Source organism: Anser brachyrhynchus, assembly GCF_964034855.1.
Source record: "Anser brachyrhynchus genome assembly, chromosome: 6".
Taxonomy (NCBI): domain Eukaryota; kingdom Metazoa; phylum Chordata; class Aves; order Anseriformes; family Anatidae; genus Anser; species Anser brachyrhynchus.
Window position 1 is genome coordinate 32,916,971 of NC_137700.1, and position 22,191 is coordinate 32,939,161.

The window sequence follows — 22,191 nt, forward strand, 5'->3', positions numbered from 1 at the left end:
TGAATCTGATGCTTTATATACAGGTAACGTGATGAAGGGTTGGGGGTGGTTGTTCCTGTGCACTGTGTGCTGAAGGAGAAGGACAGAGGCGATGTGCCAAGCAGGCCTTTAGAGTGAAGGCAGAGCAGTGAAGGGAGTTGGGCGAAGAGCTGAGTGCCAAGCTTCAGGGCAGTCTTCAGCCTAGTGATGGTAGACAGATTCAGGCAGATACAAGCTCAGGCTACTAATAGCTCCAAGCCAGTAGCCTGGGCTCAGCGTAGCGTTGTGCCGGTGAGATGTATGCTAGCTCCTTACTGGTGTGGTTCAATATTCCAGGTCGAAGTCATCTTGTGCCTGGTTAGCTTGGGGCAGGGGAAGAGGAGTGTGATACCATATTGACTCAACCACCTGGATATACCCTGTGTGAAACCAGGGCTGAGGAAGGTATTAGCCCAGTGTCACAGCTGGGATTTTAATCAGGATAGCAGGAACTCATATTCTTAGTTACAAATCCTGCCTTAGTTTTATTATCTCAGCCCTTTTAGTGGTCATTTCAATTGAATGGGTTTGTGATGTGGTGTCACTTTCCCTCGTCCGCAATTTGGCATTCTTTCACAGCCTCTTTAAGGGTCCTACATGCTCTCCAGCAAATACCAGTGGCTCTTTGCTACTTCTCTGATTTCCGCACCAAATACGCTGTGGCGGGTATAGGTGTGACACCTTCCTTCCTTGTTCTTTCTGACTGCAACCTGTGCTTATTTCCTGGGATAAATCCACTTGAGGGATTCAGCTGATTCACTGGATATTTTTCCTGATCACATGCTGAAAATCTCATTGTAGTTTATGTTGTTCTTGCAAGGTAATCTCTCAAGGTAAAAGAATATCACTTTTATGAACTTCCTTCACCAGTGTCTGGTATTCTTCTGAACTGGAGTCCGTTCAGAACAGCTCTGTGTATGTCATCATTGTCCTCAGAGCTCCTGATTTAAACAGAGATGCACCATATGCCAGGCAGCTCTTTTCCTTTGAGTTCATGCCCTAAGGAGCTACCCAAAGTTCAGGCTGATTTTTGTTTTGTTTTGTCTAGTTCTTGTCATTCATTCCTTACTGAACTTTGGAGGCCAGACTATAGGCTCTAGAGGAAATCCCGTGTAGTATAAACCATCTCAAATATGTTTTCAAGGACTTCCCCTTCAAAGTAATCAGTCCTGCCACCCCATCTCCTGTCTGCTTAAACTGGAGAGGACAGCAACTGAAAATAATACTTTATATACATATAGGATTATTAATATATTAAAATACTTTTTGTGTGTGCATATATTCTACAGTGTAGCAAGGTGAAATGTAATTTCCTTTTTAATAAAGGCTGCCATTTAATTTAATATTATAGAAAATGATTAGATCTTAAAAAACTATAAATTACATTTGACAACTCTCTGGTGTTCCTTTGCTGTTCCTTATGGCAATTATAAATGGCAACACAGGGTGCTGGCAGCAATGCTCGTTCTGACTGGAGTTTGTTTATTGGCTCTTAACGAAAAGCGATTAATCTAAATCTCTTCTGGGGTGGATCCTTCGCCCTGGTCCCATAATGAGAAGTGACAGTTTCAGGCCTTTGACAAATGTCCTATTATTTCCCCTTCCAAAAGTTGTCCCATCCCCCTGAGCTTTCAGCAGAAAAAAGACAAGCAATAATAAAGTAGAGCCCACTCTTCTTGCTTGCCAATACTTTTGCCAAACACAACAAAAGTGGGGACCAGTCCTAGCTGCATGAACATGGCCTTTTTTTTTCTTTCTTTCTTTTTTTCCTACTTTGAGCCTCCTGTTCTTCCTTTCTTTGTGTTGGATCAGCCTCCTTTCTTACTTTGTGTTGGATCAGCCTTGCCCGGAGAAATGAATGCTAACAGAGATGTTGGGTGTGTTTTTTTTTTTCTCCATTTGGAAACACCGGAGGAGTCTTTTGCAGGGTTGATATCAGCACCAGGTGAGGAGCGGTGGGTGACTGATGTGGTTGCACTTACGACAAGATCCAACTGTAGTTAATCTATTCCAGCTTTCCATTTAATCTTTCAATAAGGTTGGCTGTTAATTTTCCTGTCTTGGTGGTTTTATTATTTAATCTTGCAACCACCATGATGCTTCCAGGGGAACTATTTGCCTGGCTTTGTGAACCATCTGGTGGAAACATCACCTTTCTATCTCCTCTGACCCATTTTTTGAACTGTCCACATACGTGTTGCAGATCGTGTTTGGATGATTTGCGTCTGTACTGTCAGGTATGTAGAGTTCTTCCCTTGGTTAAGGAGCATAGGGACAGCTAACAGTGACCTTTTATCATACAGCATTAATAATTTTGTAACCTTTTGTGACAATAGGTGGAAAATCTTATCCCAAACTATCCTCTCTTTAAATGTAAGATCTCTCTGGACTAGCTTCTATACTTGGCAGTCTTACATCCTTCTTCTTTTCTGCAGATGCAAACAATTTTTGCTAATGTTACCGTTCTGTCTGGCACAGGCAACGTGCTTTAGATGTACATGGGTATATTTGGGGGGACAAAATGCCGTTGAAGTCTAAGTCACCAGTGTCAGAAAAATATCTTAAAATACTGGAGAGATCTTTCTTCTCTGGAGCAAAATAAAATACATATTTTGTTTTGTGTAGGTAGAAGAAAAGTATCAAACTTCCTTCCAGGTGGTGGCCTTGAGGACCTGTTCTTAAGACTTATTCCCATGCAGTTGGTCTCCTGTGGGGATGGTTCCCATTGCCCACGCTGTGCAGCAGAGCACAGTGCAGCACTTTTCAGGCTTTGCAGTGTAGTTTGCTGTGGGAACAGGTGAGGATTGTGCTGTGAGGCTGGTAAGGAGTCTTTGTGAGAGGTGTTGAAGGAGCTGTGAGCTCAGGCTGGATTCATACAGGTGGCTTCTCCTTAGGAACAACATTCAGCTCTAATTTTAAAGGCCCTTTTCATTTCTTAATGGAAAGGATCAGAAACAATTTGCATTATATTCACTTTCCCTTGTTAATGCAGTACTTAAGATTAAAAATGTGCTTTTTTTTTTTCTCTTGATCATGGTCTAATATACCAAGGGTTTTACTATTCCTTTTAACTGATTTTCTGTAATTAAATAGCTGCTGTCAAAATTAATATTTCTCCCTATCATAATCTTGAGGTTGGAGCTCTGTGAAGCTGGATAAGAAAAGTTTACTTGGACATGCAAATGGGACAAAACTGCCTTGAATTGCAGTTAGCTGATCATTTCACAGCTAAAAAAGGCAGCTCCTGGATGTGTTCTGCTGTTGAAAGGCAGTTTCTATATTTGATTCAGCTAGTGTATCAATAACCTGCTGTGTTTAGCACAGCTCTAATTTATTTCCCACTGTTTGCCTTTATTTTATGGTGTTGGCATTTGCTTTAATGTGATGTCGTTTTCTCCAGATGTTAATAAGATGGTGTTAATGTTTCCACAACATTTTTCTTGATAACATTTACATAGAGCATGGCACCTGATAAAGTGGAATCAACCCATTCTAAAATATTGCTAATAATTTTCTAATTAAAATCAGAGGCACAAAAGCATTTTCGTCCCTGTACAAATTGAGGTCAAACACTTTCCTGTGCTTGGGGAAAATTATATGTTCGTTGAGTGAATGACTATCTCCTACTGTATAGATTGGGAGCATAATGTATGAGATCATGTAGCGGTGTTTGCACATACACATGTGGACTAATTTCAGGTGCCAGCAGCTGACCCAGGTAGGCATTCTGTTTCCAGTGAGCTGATGCTCTCATTCATAGCTCTGCAATCTGCTAGATGAGCTTGAAATCTCAGGAGTGCCATGTTGTGTGCTTTTGGAGAGAGATTTCCACGTTTGTGGGGGGAGGTGATAAACTGGAAAACACGAGGAAAAGCCTGATGTGGCACTCTGAAGTTGCTCTGTCCAACCAAAATCAGCTTGAACATAACGTTTTTCATTACTGTTGGGCTTTCTGAATTTATTTGGACAAAAATAAAATGAAATTGCAGAATCACTGAATGAATCAGTAAACAGAACAGAAACCTAATGCTAAAACTACAAACTACTTGGGAAATCTTATGGGCCATTAATACTGTTGAACAATGTTCTGAATACGTCCAGCAGGAATCAGTGCTGTATGATCTCACTTTTAAATGAAGTTCAATTTTACTTTTCCATTAACGCTGTATTTTCTCTATTTTCATATTTAGATCATGCTTCTTAGTGATCCAGAGATTGAGAGCAGCATTCTCATCAGCTCTGATGAAGGGGCTACGTACCAGAAGTACCGTCTGAACTTCTATATCCAGAGTCTGCTCTTCCACCCCAAGCAGGAGGAGTGGATCTTGGCCTATAGCCTGGATCAAAAGGTGAGCAATTGATTTCTATATCAATGGTTCTTGAGCCAGGTGTTTAAAGAGATAGTGCCTAGAACCACGTGCTTCCAGAGATGGTGAAGAAATTACGGCGTGCTTTGCTGCTCTCACCTTGCAGTTTTAGGTGTGTTCAAAACCCATCTGGTGACAGAGCAAGCTGACTGGAGGGAGTGGACTTGTCAGCTGTGGACAGTGATTGTGATGGGTATGGAAATGTCAGTAGTGGTAGTGGTATGAAAAAAGAAAAGAATCTGACATTTGATATGACGTGGAGCTGCTCTAAAAAATCTGATTTGTAGGTCTTAGTGACAGCTGAGCTGTCTCTGAGCACTCTGAGACTGAGTCAGTTCATAACAGCTGGCTGCTGTGCATGAAGGGATGCTCGTTCTGCTTGCCAACTGAAGTTGGTTAATCTGGATATCAGTGATCAGCAGCAGAAGGATTCTGCTGTGCAACTCCTTAAATTACTTCGCAGTGCTTTTGTTAGTGAAACAACTCTTAAGTCTGCAGCTTTGTCCTTAACAAGTCTGCTCTTATGTAGCACTCATCTGTCTTGAAAGACCCTGAACAATGCAGGTAGAGAATGACTTGTAAATCAGGCTATAGAGTGTGTGCTCCACCTCTGGAACAGTGGTCCCCACTTCAGCACAAAGCTAAGACATAGACTGGATTATCAAGTTACAAATTTTAGAAGCCTTAAAGCTTGTCAAGCTTTTCTCTTTCCTCTCTTCCATTTCTGTCATCTGTAGACAGTGGAAAGTAAAAATGTGCTGAAGATACACTTTAAGTTTTTTGCATTAATCTGTCAAGTGTGTGTGTGTTCCGGGTTGGACTTTCAATTCCTACAATTATTTGGGAGGTTTTTAAAAATAGGCGGTCTCACATCCCTGCTGTAGGACAGTACTCCAAAAATTTCATGCCTCTGGTATTTTACAGCATTTCGTATGAAAGGCTACCACAAATCTTTATACAAGTAGTTCTTGAGAGTACAATCAAATAATCTACTACTGCTGTACTTCCCAATGTAACCTTTCCATCCCCTTGTAAATAGAATGCTATGGCAGGCACCAGGTGGTTTGCTGCTGTGCTACTGATGATGCTTGAGTGACATTTGCAAGCACAAAGCTATTGTAAATAAACTCCTTTCATAGTATCAAATACTTACTGCAAGAAGGAGTTAGTCAAATGTCAAATAGTTTTGTGCATTCAGATGTTCATTGTAACAGGGATTTTGAAGGAAGCTAGGAAGACCAATCTATTTGTTTGATGTCATGGAATTGTTTGATGCCACTTTTAAACAGGAGATTAAAAAACTAAAAATGGTACTGGTGTTCGTACAAAGACAGCCCTGAAAGAAACAGACACCTGGTGAGGTACGCATGGATGTGAGAAGCCAGATAGGACATGCTGAGTTTGTGTTTGCAACGAGGTCCAGCTGTAGTGAATGTGAAGTGTCTGCTCATGAGTTGAAGTGCTATAGTTCTATTTCCAGTGCTTTGTGGCCTTTTTATGACATGTTAGCCAATGGAAAGAGAAATCAAATACAAAGCATGCACATCCACTAGCATGTGAGGTGTTAATTATGCTCCCCTGGTCCAGTACTGTGGTAATGGCTCAGGAGTGTTTTTGCTCCTGCTCCTTCAAACTAATGATATCTGCAGATTGTAGCCCACCTCTGCTGTTCTCATCGGCTCAGAAGAGAGCCAAGAAAAATGAAATGCAAATTAGAAACTCCCTGAGGATGCTTGCCTTTTATCCCAGGAAATGAACATACTTATCTACAGTGTAAGAGCACAGAGGAGGCAAAGGTGGTCTGCTGCTTGTTGGTCAGATGGAAATGAAGCAATGGGAACTGCAGACTTTACATTTTTGTCTGCCTTTGTATTCAAGACCCACTCTTGATGCTTTTCCTCAGTGTTCAGAAAGATGATGCCAAGTGCTGTCTTGGTGCTGATCTTTGAGAACAACCAAGGAGGCAGTGCTTTTCTCAGTTGAAGTGTTTGCTTAACATAACCCAGGTACAAGCCTGCATCTTGGCTTAGAAGGAACTGTCAAGGAATTGTTACCCTAATTCAGATCATGCAGCTTTATTGCAGTTACAGAGTTACGGTTGATATTGGGATACGGACAGCGCTGTTAGAGTGCAAAGGCAGTTCTATAGATTGTGGTAGTGGTTACTGCGTGAAGGCTCCAGACTGAACTCATCTGAGAGGCCACTGTTAAACATTCCAGTCTGTCTGGAAACAAGAGTACTGCCACAGGTGAGTGGGAACTGGAGGTCAGCCGTGACCTGCTAGCTGGGGGTTAGACCAATCACAACAAGAAAGTGACTTTTAGGTTAAAAATTCTAAATCTTTAAGTAGCTTTGTCAAGGTCTTGTGCATCTCAAGGTGGTTGTGGCTGTGCTGCTCTCTTGATCTTTGGAAGCCAAATCTGCATCTCACACCTTCCCACACTGCTGTGCCATGCCCTCTCTCTTAGCTATGATAACGGGGTCTTGCCAGTGACAACAATCACTTCATCTCTCTGCTTCTGAGCAGAAGAAAGATATTGGGAGCTCCTAAAATATGTGGCCAGAGCGGCTGCAGTAGTGCTCTGAAGTTGCAAGAAGGATACCCAAAGAGGTCATACTGTTGTCAGGGGCTCATTCTCTAATTGCAGCCTGGTTCTTCTTATCCTTCACTGTCGTTTGCTTTTGTGCCCATTTTCCTGTGAGGCAGCATGAGGTTGTCTGGCACAGACTAGGTGGTGCTGGGTCAAAAAGTGCTTGCTTTCTTACTTTGTGTATCTAGGCCGTGGGGGTTCACCTGCACCGAAACACATCTCTTACTTCCGGGGGCAACCTGTTGCTGGGAACAGTACAGGTACCTTTTGATTTAAGTGCATGCAAGGTCAGTAAAATATAAAGTTTATCATTAGCCTGGAACCTGCTGCTAATACTCAACTACAAATAGTGTGACCACGAAGGTGCTGGTGAAAGTCAGTGGACAGCAGGAGACCATAATCCTCCACCTCTCTAAGCTTTAAAAGTATGTGTGACCTTTAAGGTCTGTTTGTAGTGTTTATTTTGGAGACAGATTTAAACATAGAAATAAATCTGAAAACAAATCAAATGCATATAATTTGACTCCCAACAGTAGGAACTATTAAGGGAAGATCTAATCCGTCCTCTCATGAATGTGTAAACAAACTTGTAAATTTCATTTCACTTTGCAGATTAAAAATAGGTTTCAGATTAATATTTATGTTATTTTTATTTCAGTTTAAAATAATATGGTGTTGTAAGCAAGCAATGGTCAACTTGGAAATTCAATAGAATGAATCTGAAAATACATTTCCCCTAGTATGCTGTTACATACAATATTAATGAAAAATCAACAGCTAGCACCCTACTAAAAATCTATGGGTTGCTGCCTAGATTAGAAGGTTTTAAAATTGTTCTGTGTATAAAAATAGAAAACAATATTAATGCTTTTGTGTGAAATAAAATTATTCAATATTTTGGACCTTTCTGCTAGAAAATTTTCTTAATGTATTCTCACCTACAGTTCCACTGCAGTAATTCAAACCTCTTTTTTAATCAGTTTTATGTTCTAAGCAGACCTTCCTATTTCTAGTGAACTTTTATACATTGGACGACAATATTAGGCTATTCTTCTAGTTGATTAAAAAAAACAACAACAAACACATTAAAAAAACAAACAAACCTACATCTTGAATTCAGTCCTCTAGTAGACTTACTTGTCCCTTCCAAATCAGGGTTTTCTGCCAGTGTAGGTGTATTCATTGTGAATAAGTGGGATAATAGAGAACTTTGAGACCCTTGTGGAGCCACAATCAATACATGTCCCCTGCAGTTTGACCATGGCCAAGCCATAACAGTTTCTAGGATGTGCTGTCATGTTGTTGTTGTTTGTTTGTTTTTTAACCCACCAAACAGTTTCTTCCTACAGTCTTTTTAACTTGCTTAGGAGAATGCCCTGGAACCTCAGAACACGTGTATGTGTCTGTGATTTATAAGGCTTTTCTTCCCTTTCCTGAGCAAGTGATGCCTGTCTGTGTTCATATTCTAGTTGTGAATTTTCCCAGCAAGTCACTGTTATGCCACTATTATGTGTGATTTTGATCATAAGTTTATGCTTGCAACTTCTCCTGCTGGTGCTCCCTTTTACTCTCAGCCTTGATGTTCAGGCACAGCAGATGCTCTGCAGATTGACTTATTGATCTTTTTACCTTTTCTTCTGTAATGTTCTTGCAAATGATCCTGCTCCCTTAGCTTATTCATTACACAGATCTGTTTTTTTTTTTACCTATGCTCGGACTTCTGCTGCCAGTCTCACATGAACCTGATTTAAAAGTCAAGCCAGGACTTACAGAAATCTTATGTCCAAAAATGAATTTCCTCTTCTTTAAGAGGTGGAGTGCCATACCGATCTTGGGTATCTTCCCAAAGCTTTGTGTGCTTCTGCTTTATTGATACAGTAGTGCAACCTGATGTGCGCATGGGTCGGTTCTGTTAATGGCAGCCTGTGGCCCTTGGCAGAAAGTGGGCGCTGTGTAAACATTATGGTCAGTTTTTCTGTGAGTCAGGCTTGGTCTCACAAGTAGTGCCTGTGTTGGCATTTATATATATATATATACACCAATACAAAGGGAAAATGGGATTTCATCCTCAAATTTTCATGCTTTTGCAGAAAAGTATGTAGGTAGTCATTCGAAATGATCCTTGTATCAAAGTGTGATGGGAAGGAGGGTGAGTGGAAAAAGGTTGCTAATCACTTTTGGAAGGCATTGGACACTGCTTTATGGATTGGTGTGGAAGCTCAGGGTCCATCAGTCTAGACGTGAGCTATAGTTTTCATTGCTAATGTTCAGAGTGGCTGAGGATGTAGATTTTGAAGTGGCCCCATTTGGTCGTGAATCCAGTCACTCCTTTACCTAGCTTTTTAAGAACTTGGAACACCCAGGTTGTCTTTCTGAATCATCTCCTGATGAAAAGCAGTCATGCTAATATTTCTAATCCCAGTATTTCAAGTGCTTCCTAATTTGTCTCACCTATTCAAGGAACCAATTATTTCTCAATAGCCTCAACTTTTCTACCTCACATACCCTTTTGGGGAATGAATCAGTCTGGAGGTGGAAATGGAGGGGAGTTTCCAGCCTCGTGGAACTTAATTCAGAATGACTTTGAATCTTCTTTCACAGCAGCATGCACAGCCCTCTTGCATGAATATTTATTTAAAAGAATTAAAAAAACGAGAACAGGCTAGAGAATTAGGAGAGAGATTTAGAGCATTTCAAATCACTATTGTTAAGAGAAGAAATCTATGCAAAGTGATGCACTTCTCCCTGTCTTTTACAGACCAAAAGGTGATTGGGAAGAGGTGGGAGACTGAATAGTTCAATATCATACCTTCTTAAATTCCTCAGCTACACCATTATGAATTTGGGAGAACTGGATAAACAAGGAGTTTGGCAAGCAATGACTTCTCTCTCCATAGTGCTTAGTCTTCAGGAGGAAGTGAACAAAAGGGAGGGGGTGTCTTAATATCACTTTGAACGAAGTGATAAAATGTGCAAGATAACACACGGCTGTATCACCAAATTGCATCTGGTACACAGTATCAGGTCTGGCTGGGGAGATGTCCTCAGTGTTGGAGATGTAGCGAGTTGTGATCTAAAAAATTAACTGTGATACATGTCAGAGCCCTGACTATCTCGATTAGACACTGCTGAATTTATCAAAGGGAATCCCAGAGAGCTCTGCAGCTACGTGGGAAAGTTTTAATTGCCCAGACACAGAGAGCTAGAGCCACAAGGGCAGTGCCTCCCTGCTGCCAGGTGAAATTCACTCCTGGAGTTTGAGCCCAGGCTCCCAGTACAGCACAGGGCAGTAAGGCAATGTGTGTGTGTTTTGGTTTTTTCCAGTGTCCAGCTGGGTAGGGAGCTGCCAGAGAAATCCAGTGGGACATGCTGAGAGGAAGGCAAACCTGGATTCATGTTTTTCCTGAAATTTAGACGACTTCTTCCAGGCAGTCATCCATCTTGCCCTGGAATTCTTTGTGGGAAGCCATTTTGTAGAGTCATATGAAGAAATTAAGTCAAAATTTATACACACAGAGAGTAAGACAATTTATCTCCTCTTTCCCCGTCACAGTAGGTCAGTGAGCTGGGACACTGAGAGGCCTCAGTCCTTCTGAAGGACACCCTTGGTCCCTGTGTCTCAGGGGGTGCCTGTGCTGCAGGGATTCGAGCTTCACTCCCCCTCCACCTGCTCCGCTCAGCTTCACTAGCACAGGGTCTTGGGAGTTGTATTCTCCTTTATTTCTAGCAAGTGCTCCAACCCCTGGTCTTCATTATTTATTTATTTATTTATTTATTTATTTTAATTTTTTTCTTTGCCTCACAAAAATTTAGGTGCGTAGGGACTTCAGGGTAGTGTTCAGGTGAGAATATTGCACTTGAAGTTGGAGATCCTAATGCTGGACTGTACGTTTCTGTGATAATGGTTTCACGATGCGGCTGTGCTGAGATTAAGCTGTGTGTGCTGCTGCATGTCCGAACTCAGATGCGACTCTAGCTCAGGCCTTCAGGTTTTCTTTCCTCAGGAACTGAGGTGTGGAGATGATGAGAAAAGGTGGGCTGGTGACTGCCCCACATGGCATTTTGATATAAATCAGCAGGCACTGACAACTGTCACCTGGTCCTCAGCAGCAATCCTGGTCCTGAAATTTAGATGTAAGTGTAGTTGTCAGGGTGTGAACAACCTCTCCTTTTATCAGCGGTGACTCAAGACTGAACCTCTTGGGTAAAACTCAGCTTTTCTTAGCAAGATGTGAACATTATATTTAACAAGGTAAAAAAGCTCTTTCTGCTCCCGCATGAACCCTTGGCAGAATCACCATTTCACTGTGTGAGGTGAGAGAGCACGCCGGTGCTAATTTCTCAGCTTGGCTCATTGACATCTGAAGAGCACAACGGCTGTGGTTCCAGTGCTATGACTGCAATACTCAGCGCTCCAATTTATTTTGTGCCCATCACATTGGCATTTGAGCACCCTGTGGCATGAAGCTGGAGACACACCTACTGCATTCTTCTTTTCACCCAGAGGAGAAAGAATTGAGGAAGCTGCCATAATCACAATTACTTCTACAGGGCTATCATACTGAGGAATGAAATAATGTATGTTGCTGTGCCGTAGAGGAACACTTAGTGTTTCATGTTTAACACAAGTCTCGTTACAGTAACTGCTCTTAGAAATTCCTACCACACTGACTGATCCGTTGTATTACACATTCATAGTAAAGCAATCCCTGCCCCAGAGAGCTTGCAATTAAACGTAAAGCTGACAGACAAAGCATTGTCCCCAGAGAGTCGATAGTGTATTCAGGCACAGGTCATTAAAGTGTTTCATTGCCTAACTACCACCAAGGGCTATAACAAAGTCAGAAACTGAATCCAGATTGAGTCCTGTTCCCATGACTTAACCACAAATACGCCTTTCATCTCTCTGCCTTTTGAATGCTCTTCTGAGAACATCAGGTTCTACAAACACATCATGTGTCCTTTGCTGGACAAGCCACCTGCCAGAAGCTCTCCCAGGCAGGCAGAACTCAATCAAACAGATAAACTGAAATGTTAGTGAAGTTGGATTTTTTTAATTTTTTTTTTAGACACTAAACCCTTGAGATTGGGAATATTTAAAGGCAATTTATGGAAGTTTCTTCTTCAATATGGTAATGAACTGAAGAATCGAAATCACTTAACTTCATTTACAAATCATGAATATGTATCAGTGCCTTTAAATGAAAGGACGACTAAAACAGATATAGTGTTTGTTCAATTCATTAGAAGGAAGACAATTTATCAGGAGTTTTTTTTTCCACTCTTAAACTAAAGCTATGCAAATATAGGGAAATCAAGACCTTGTGCTAATTCTACTGCATGATGAATATTTTTATAATCCTAATTAGAACCAGTCATTTAGTTCAGCAATTTTCCCCAATCTAGCCAATTTGAAATTAAAATAGATGCCTTGATTACAAAACTCATTAGCAAAGAAGCACCCTTTTTGCTAACCAGTTCATTTGGAATGCACAAACTGAATGAAGTGAGGAGCACTTGTGTTGTCAATTGCCATAAGTGAAGTGAGCCTTAATTGTTAGCATTGTGAAGTATTTGTATTGCTGCATGTTTCATTGCAGTATAATATATCATTCATTAAATGTAACAAAAGCAGTTTTTAAATGATTTAATTAAGTGTTGTTGGTGCACCAGGTAATTTTTATGAAGTCAAATGTCACTATTGTTTGCGTTTGAAGTATTGATGGGCATTACTGTTGGAAAGAAGACTTATGACTCTGCATTTATCATTCTGATTATGGTAAGCCTGGCAGTTTTAATAGGAGATGAGAAATTAAATTATGCAGCATTGGCTCCACTTCAGAAATGCCCAATGAATTTTGTCCTAGCAAAATAGTGAACTTTGGGCTTGTGATGATTTGTGGTGGCAAAAAGAAAGTAACTGCTTCTGAAACTTGATTTAGCTAGAACAGACTTTCCTATTGCTTTTTATTTATGTTATAGATACTTCATGAACAGGTTTTACTTTGAGGAGGAAAATATAGAGATAAATGGAGTGAGACACATTCAATGCTTAAATGTACTCTGCTGCTGAAGAAACCTGGTTTATTGTATAAGAGAGCAAAGATCCAGTGTTTTATTCCTGGGCCATGCTAAATCATGGCTGTATATTGATTTTTATCTGGAGCCTAAGTGTGGCAAAGGGTGGTTATAAATATAGAAAATAGAAATAAATATGAGGTAATGGAGAAGGTAGAAGAATAAGAACACTGGAGGACATTATTTATTTTTACCTCACTGCAGAGATCTGTAATGTAGCAATGTACACCTGAATTGGATGACTAGGCTGCAATAGTAGTTGGTGGTCTACTGGATGATGTTGATTGACTTCTGGGACTAAATGTAGGTAACTATTGTAGAATGAGGTACCTTGGGCTAAAGTGGACTAACTAGGGTTCAACTGACTGTCAAAGAAGTTACTCACATTGCTGAGATGTAAATATTTGCCTTATAGATACCTGAGATTAAGGGCTGTGAGACCAACCCTGATGACTGGGTTTGTGGAAAATGGGTTACATGGGGATATGCTTCCAATGTGATCAAAGCAACAAGAAGTATTAAGTTTCCCTGTTCCTGTTGTCACACCTATGGCCTACATTGATCTGCTGCCCTGGAGGAGGGAGCAAAGTAAAGATGGAATTCCAAGTCTTTTGTTGTTCTATGTTGTGATTCATTTATGTAGACGTGAGTTACCTACTAGGCTGCTTCAGTGGAGTGAGATGAATCCAGGAGGGTTTCCCTGACCTTTCTTTTCACCTTTTCTTTCTTTTTTTTTTTTTTCTTCCTTTTTCTTTGCCTTCCGCATCGCATTTCAAAACTCTTTCTCGGTTTTTTCCTGGTCTGATGGCACCATGAGGTCTCCTCTGTAACCTGTTGAGCAGAATTACGGATGATATTAATTTCGTCTGCAGAAAAAAGCACAATTTGGCTGTTGACTCCACTCAAATGTCTGCTGATGTTGACCATGGAAAGCTTCGGTCTAGTGTCATTTTCCATCACTGAATTGATTCAATGTGGTGCTTGATTTTAGAAATGTCATTGACTTTTCCAGGCCAAGGAACAACAGGATTAATTTTACCAAAAATACTACAGATAAAGTAGTAGAAAGGAGCTTGTGACAATGAATGTAGACTTGCATGAATTGTCATCAGAAGTTCACTTTGAATAGCACTACCTATAAAATACAGAATTTAGTAGGTAAAAAAAGGTAACCCTGACCTCAGAGCAGCAGCAAAATGCTTTAGCCTGAACCTACCTTTAAGATATTGCGTAAGTGCTTTTCTGGATTAAGGCCAGAAAGTGTGAGGACCTTTCCAAATTAGGGTGTAAAGTGGTTATACAGACAGGCTTTCACTATTACAAACAGCCTGGAAAGACATACGAGTAATGTGGGCATAAGGGCTTTCAGTGCAGGGATTTTAAGTAGTTTCACTGTCTTGGATTTTGCTATTATCTCATGTTTCTGTAACAGTTTAGGACATTAAAGCCATAGCCTGGGGGTAGATGTGTCTGCCAGCGACTGAACGTATGACCGTAGGCATGTAGAATTGAATACAGAGGGACGCCGTCTAATTCCCTCCGACCAAGAGTGCTTTCTGCAAGGTGGCAGTTGAAAAGCTGTTATCTTTTGTTAACCATGAAGGGTCGAGTGTTACCCAGTAGTATCAAGGACCCAGCAGCTCCCATCACCATTAGTGATTCAGATGGCTGAGAACTGTTGGAAATCCGCCCAACAGGGACTGTTCTTTTTGTCCGGGTAATGGGGGCGTTAATTAGTATTTGCACATTGCCCTGACAATGCAAGACCTCCCTGTTTGGAAGCGTCGCACATGAAGATGGCAGCGGGCCACTTAGCAAGACAGTAACTTTCATCTTTAATGTCATCGGAGATGGGTGGCTGGGATGGGATGGACCAGTGCCCTTGAGGGAGCCAGCTGGATGGATGATGCTGAGGGGAGAAGGTGCTGTCCTTGCCCACCACGCCTGCACCCACACATGCCTGTTTGCTACATTGTCGGGGACCAAGAGCTGGGGCAGTCTTTTAGGGTGTATTTCTGCATGCCAGAGCAGGAACTTGCAGCCAGGAGTGGGAATAGCAGGCTGCCCCTTGCTCTCTCTTCTGTCTCTAACAGGGAGGTGTTCCAGATTCCTGGTAGCAAAAGCTGAACCCTTAGCATGTTTGCATAACCTGGAAACCATGTTAGTACTTGGGAAAAGGGCTAGGTGAACTGTGCAGGGATGGGAACCTGTAGTAGGTGTGCAGTCCTGAGTCCGGTGCAGAGCCTTGGCTGTAGCTGGCAGTGCTGAGGACCAAAGTCCTTGCCACTGCATTACCTCTAGCTGCTACCGTACCTGTGCTTTCAGTTGCAATGGATTTGGCCATCAGATCTTACAAGCTGGCCTTAGACCACACAGAGGTCTCTGCTTATTTCATTTGAGGGTCTGTTGATACGAAGGTAGTTTCTTCCTAGTGCTTTTCTGCTGGGCATGGCACATGCATTTAACACAACACTCTCACTGTATTTTATCCATACCAGTATCTTCTCCAGCTCTTTTTTATACAGCTGAGAGGTGCATATCTGAGAGCCAGCAAAAGAGAAACTCCAGAAAAGGTTCGCAGGCAGCCGATGTTTCCTCTCCACCACTGTACTGTGAAGCACAACTGGATTTAGTAGACCCCAGGATGCCCTGGTGACTGTTGTGCCATGCAGTCCTTAGTAGCTCCCTTCAGGCCATGACCAGGAGGAATCATCTGGTTTACACAGGTGTTAGTGCCATCCTGTCCTGGTCATGTTACCTACCACTGTCAGGAGAGAAGTATTTAAATGGCTCAGAAGTCACAGCTTTATCGTTGCCAATACACAGGCAGAGGGGACAAGGCAGTAAGAGAGGCTGGAGAGAAACAGGCACAGAAAGTCGAAGTGAGTTGTGCAAGGTTAGCCACTAACCAGTGGCAGAGCTGCAAAGTTATCCAGACCTCTGAACTCATATTCAGTTTTCCCTTCCACGGCCCTTCATGGTCCTGCAGAAATGTTACAGGAGTTCCTCTTCTTGCAACCTCATTTCTCCCCAGGCTTCAGACTGTGGCAGGATTTCCAGACAGCTGGGGTAAGAGCTCAGTGTGGGAATTTCATGCTGGCAGATGCTGTAATTGCAAATGGACCACAGGGCAGCAAGGGCACTTTGTTTATGTTGTAGCACAGCAGTATACTCAAAAGCTCACACGTTCTGTTTCAAATAATGTAGTAGCTATTGTGTGAAGCAGATTTCTGCAATACTGGAAGGTGGTACGTGGCCCTAGTTTTGTTTCAGATTGCCCTTTGCAAATAGGTTTCTCTGTTTCTCCTCTCTCCTTTGTGAATCACTCCAAACCGTCCCTGCCTCCAGTGCTTGTTTCAGCAGGTAAATGGACCATGTCCTGATCTAATAGCACACCTGAGCTGCTTTACAAAAGACGTGTGCAGCCACATACGTAGCAGCTGAAATTGAATGTGGGTCCACCGATTTTATCAGGGAAATGCTGATTTACATCACTGGAGGATTTGGCCTGAAAACTTTTATGGTATTCTGCTCCCTCGAGAAAACAAGATAAATGTAGTTTACTCCTTCCAGTGTACAGTATTTTTTCCCCCCAAACTGCCTGCTGAGAGATACAGAGTCCCTGGTGGGCTCATCCGCCTGTGTGTAAGCTATTGCTTATGCAAAGGTGACTGTTTGTTTCCATTGCTCAAGCTTGATATATGAAAATTCACCTCTGCTGTTTTTTTTTTTTTTTTTTCCCCTCTCCTTCTGATAGGATCTGCATGTAACCAATGTTATTCTAGAGAATAAACTTGCTGGAGGCACAGCTTGAAGCCTTTTGACCCTCAGTAGGCAGGGATGTTTCTAAAGCTCAATGGTAACGTAGTGTGGGTTTCAGCTTTTCATGCTCATTGCCTTAGTGGTTAAAAAGGAGGCCAATGCATGGATTTTCTGGTCTAACACCTCAGGAATACCAATCCCAGGGTCCTAAATAATGAATTAGTCTTTTCAAAGTCATGAATTTGGCGGAAAAAAAAGACTGAAAAGGTGTTTGAGTAATTTCAGTTGTTCTTTTATATTTCTCCTGATGCTTCTGTGACTGAGGACAGGCTGGGAATTGTGTTTTTCAAAAGCCTCCTCACTAGAGCTCTGTCTTTAAAGAAAACACAACAAAAGCAAGCAAACAAAAAAAGGCCAAGATTTTCATAATCTGATTCCAGCACTGTTCTGCTGTGGCCCATTTACCCTTCCAAGAGAGATCTTTATTCATCATTGCAAATGCTTTCTGTCTTCAGTTGCATTTGGTCTGTATTTGAACCTGGCCTTCCATGTAGGTTGTCTGGGACAAGACTGGAGGGCTGGTGTGCATGCGGTAGAAGCCCCACAACAGTTGTGTGGCCGTTACAAAATGTTCTTCCAGTATAATAAAATTCTGTGGGTTTGTGTTCAATTGATTTTTATAGGACCGTGGGTGGCTATAAAATGAAAGTTAGGGCATGATGCAGTAATATTTTGGTACTTCCGAAGTGCTGTAGGTATGATAAAAGGAGGAGCTGAGGGACCGAAATGAGGGATGATATTTTTGAGAAAGGGACAATTGGAAAAAAAAAAATCACACAACAAAAATAACAAACAAACAGCAAACTCAAATCTTTATAGAAAATCCTTGGGATTCTTTAGAGCAAAGGAAGAAAACCTGATTCTTCCCACAGCTTCCTACCTTGGGCAGCTCATTTCTGCCAGAGGCTCAGTAATCATAAACCATCTGAATTTGGTAGCATTTTCTACTTGCAGTGTTCGAGAGATAACAGCACGTACAAATAACATGCTAGCAGGATACACTGTACCCAAGGGGACTTTCCTGCCATATAATAGGAGCACGATAGTGTCATCAAAAGTTTTGCTGCCAAATCAAGACTCTAGTTTTGATCTCTTGCAGACACAGCTCTTGCTTCAGGCCAGTTGCTTTCCTCAGATCGTGGTGCAAGTCCACGAGTGTTATGCACGCAGACCCAGCGGCACCGATGTGACAAACCTGAGAGAGGTTCTGCTGCAAAATTGAGTCTGATGTTCCCTATCCAGATGACTCGTGTTTTTCTTTGGTGACAGCATGGAGAAGGCTGCTTTATTTTTCTCCGCAGTCTTCCTTTATCCTAAGAATTGCGCTGTGCCATCACTGTGAGCGTTGGTTTCCTTCAGGAATTAATGTTGTTTTGTATCGATTGACTTGTAGACTATTGTTGGCTTGGATCAGGTTTGCTTATTGTGTCCCCATGCCTCCACTCTGCAAGGTGGATTGAAGGTACCTAGAGTTTGAATTAAATGAGTAAGTAGATTAAATATAGCTACTGCATAATATAGAGGGAGAGCTGTAGAGAGAGGTTAGGTAAGAACATCCTTTTTGTTGCATGATTTGCCATTGCAGATTCACTTATTTTAAAGGTATAATTTTCCACCGTTTGATTGCAGGAACTGGATGATAGATGAATCAGAGATGACAGTGTAAATGGTGTATGCCCGATAGCCCTAGGGGATCCCTGAAACATGCGAGTTTCTCATTTGGTGATTTTTCTGGCAGTGATGCCTCAGTGCAGTGACAGTTTCTGCTACAACTGTCAAGCTAAATTGTTCCTGATGGTGGCTGGCATTTACAATGATGCTGTTCATTTGGGTTCCTCCTGTAAACATCTGTATGCTGCCCTTCGTGCTGGGGCACAGGTGGTGGTGTCAGTCTCCCCTGCGTGTCTGGATCAGGATGAACTGAAGCACTGTGGAGCACAGGGAGGACACTGTCACTTGTCTCCCGTGAAGCCACTCATTATTCAGGATATAGGAAAGGATATTCTCCTGCAGCTTTCCAGATTTGAAAGCCCTTCCTACACATGATCTCAGGCTTGGCTGTGTGTCTAAAGAGAGGGGCTTTAGTAAGCAGGCTCTGCTTTTACCTTCCGTAGCTGTCTGCTGGCAATGCATGGCTTGCAAGGGGATCTAGCCACTGAGAAATGTGACTAGCTAGAGCTGAACTGAATTCCTCCCTAGGATTTTTAGAGTGTTACAGTAAGAGCAGCACTGGAGAATCTCTTCGAGCTTGCTGAATACCTGGCAGAGACCAGAGCTGACTGGGGAGAAGGAGGGTGACGTTGAGAGGAACTGAGTTTCTTTATTATGTGATATGTTCAAGCTCCTAGAAGCAAGTTTGCTTTGGCACTTGAGGCATTCAATGAATCAAGACTTATGGGCCATTTCATATTAAGGTTTAGTTCTCTTGATTTATTGTAGGAGTGGATATGACAAGAGTGAGGTAATGAAGATGGCCTGGAGGAAGGAACTGTAGAAGATGGTACAAGAGCTAGGACGTTTGAGTAGGAGATAGTATTTGCTGGCATAAAGCTGCTGCACCTTCAGTACTACCAGAAGCTGAAGTTTACTACTTTGTTTTTATAATCTCTTTTACTTATACAAGTTATTTCACAGTCACAGTTATCCTACAGGGAACATCTGTGTTCACTTTTGGGGAGCACAAGCCTCCCTTTGACTGTGGTGGGCCTTGCTCTGTGATGGTTTGGTCCAGTACGTGGCCTTGGTCCCAGGCGGCGTAGAGCATTCAGGCTGTGTGCGTGGGACCAGAATTATCCAGAAAGGGATCCTTCCTAGTGCAGGACCTGCACACCTCCTAAGCAGTGCCCATTCATCTATTGTGGCTTCCCAGAAATCTTTCTGGATTGCATCTGGGGCATATCCATGACCCAAAGGTAGCCTGGTGTGCTGTGGCAGCCTGGAGATGCCTGCTGCAAGGCCCAGCTGGAGCACGGCTGGAGTGAATGCAGTGAGGTGCCAGGTGTGCCATCCTTCCTGCCTTATGGATCTGACAGGCAGAGCGGGCAGAGTATGGCTCTTGGGCCCCTTTGCAGACTGTGTTGCTGTTAGAAGAAGCATTAAAGTGGAAAGGAAATTAATAAAAATTAGTATTTGCAATCCCAGGAATTCTATCTAGCTCTGTTTTCTAAGGATTAGAAGTGTCTGCCTCTGCCTTCTCACCCATGCCAGCCTGTTCTTTGTACTCACTTCTTCATTTTACATCTTTTTGTGAGTCATCCAGTTTAAATCCCTTCAAAGCTTCCCATTTGTTTGGTGTTATCCCATTATCATACAGGTAGGCAGCAGTTCTGCGCTTCCTTTTTACAATCCCTGGAGAAATTCCGTACATTCAGCTCCTGGAATCCATCTCCTCAGGTCACCTCTTTATTATCTCTCTCTGACTTCCCTCCAAGTCGTCTGGCACCTGTGCTTGTGATGCATTTCTCGGTGTATGCATCTCTGCATCAGCCCGAGTGAAACCCACGCCAAGGAGAGCGGAGCACTGAGCTGTCGCAGACACGTACCTGGGCTGATGTGCTAATGGCACTGAGCAGAGCAAACCCCTCGAGCTTCACAGCTTTGGTTATCGCATGTGCTTGCAGGGAGGCTGCAGTGGTGTCTGGCCTCAGAGAAAGGTGGGATCAGAGCAGGATTTACTGGAGCTCCCGAGTGGGAGCAATTTTACTTGCTGTGCTGTGGGATTGCTGCCAAGGGGAAGATGGCCTCGGCTAGGAGAGGGGGGTGTTTTTTTGTTGCTTTTTTTAAACTCATTTCCATTATGTGTGCTGGATAGTGTCAGGTGCATTTCAGCTCAGTGTCTGCAGGGTGGCGAGCTGCATAACTTGACAGCTGTCTTGAGCGATCTCCCTGGCCTGTGAAAATGCTGATGAATGCAAAACTGAAGCTGACTTGGGTGGCAGGGCGTGTGTGTTAAATTACGTGCAGTTTAACCCGGAGCAAAATGCGTTGCTTTAATTTTGTCAAAATGACACTTTCTGATTGAGCCCAGATTAATATTTCTTTCTTTTAAGCCATGTGATTTTTTTTACATGAACAACAGTTATATCTCAGAATAAAATTCCATCCTGAACCGTTTTCTTTAATGGCCATGTCTAAACTTTCAGAAATGTTTTTTTTTTCCACTTAAAGAAATAACTCAGAAAAATCTTATGAATTTGGAGTGTTTTGGTGGTGTGAAATCCATTTCACTAATCTGGAGGAATGAAACAACCAATCCCCTACCCACACACACACAAAAACCCTGTCTAACCAACCTTTCCATTAAACCTTTATCCCCATAATATGGAGGTTATTCTATGGACAGTGCCACAGGGGTTGTAAAGGAAGGAGGGGAGGAAGAATCAAGCATGTGATTGTACTTTTATGTCCCACTCTGGCTAATGTCTGAGCCTCAACTGCTTTACCCATAGTAGTATTATGTTCAATAAACATGAAAGATGGGTCTGTAATAGCAACAAATGTACCCATACGCTTGCAGTTTAATTAAAGGCATATATCACACAATAAAACACATTCAAATGAAAAATCTTCCCATTAGACATGTGGTTCCCATTTATTTCCCCTTATTGTTAAACTTTCGGAGTACAAGCAGTGAACAAGCACAAAGAGGGGCTTCTAAAGAGGTGCACTGTGGATTCCCCAGGAACAAGCAAGATATTCCTGTTGGGGTGGGAGAGCACAGAGCTCCCTGGTGCGTGGTGGAGCTGCACGGCCCCCTTGGATGCACCCATGCAGCTGGTGGATCTAGTTAGCACAGACCTCACACCAAAAACTGCCTGATGATTTTTTTTTAAGCTGAGAAGAAGCTGGGCTTCAAAGGGACAAGGCTGGCTTGGAGGGAGAAAAGTCAGCAGCCATTAGAGCTGATGTAAGCTTTTGTCACTGTAAAAGATCCAATCCTGAAGCAGCAGCTAAAGAACAGAAGCCTGCCACTGTCCTCAGCCTCTGGCTGAGCCTACTGGATGCCAGTGGAGGAAATACTAGTACAGGTATCCCCTGGTGCACCTTGTTTGTAGACCCTGGTAGCAGAAGGCAGCTCTACCACCTTCATCCCATTCTGTTCTCTTCACAGCTCCAGTGTCATCCCCTGCATCCCTGGCCCTTCCTCTGTCCAGTCTCACTCTCTGCTCTGCATCACTGGTGTGGGAAATTATGTCCCCATGCACCACACTTTGCTCGCCCCATCTGTTATGTCTTTCTTCATTTGCAGATGCTGGAGGGTTTTTATTTAGTTATTTATTTTAGTTTCACTTTTTTTTTTTTCTCATTCCCGCTT

At 42.4% G+C, this 22,191-nt stretch overlaps 1 protein-coding gene across 15 annotated transcripts in view; it reads left to right on the top strand.

Annotated features, from left to right (window-relative positions):
• SORCS3 (sortilin related VPS10 domain containing receptor 3) overlaps positions 1–22,191 on the top strand; it is a 313,425-nt gene that overhangs the window by 172,577 nt on the left and 118,657 nt on the right. For 14 of the 15 annotated variants that reach the window (XM_080597782.1, XM_080597781.1, XM_080597774.1 and 11 more), the window contains one exon: positions 4,209–4,367. In XM_080597782.1, coding sequence (XP_080453908.1) covers positions 4,209–4,367 — 159 coding nt within the window. Of the gene's footprint in view, positions 1–1,489; positions 2,256–4,208; positions 4,368–22,191 lie in introns of those variants that run through there. The other variant, XM_080597777.1, reaches the window with a different exon arrangement.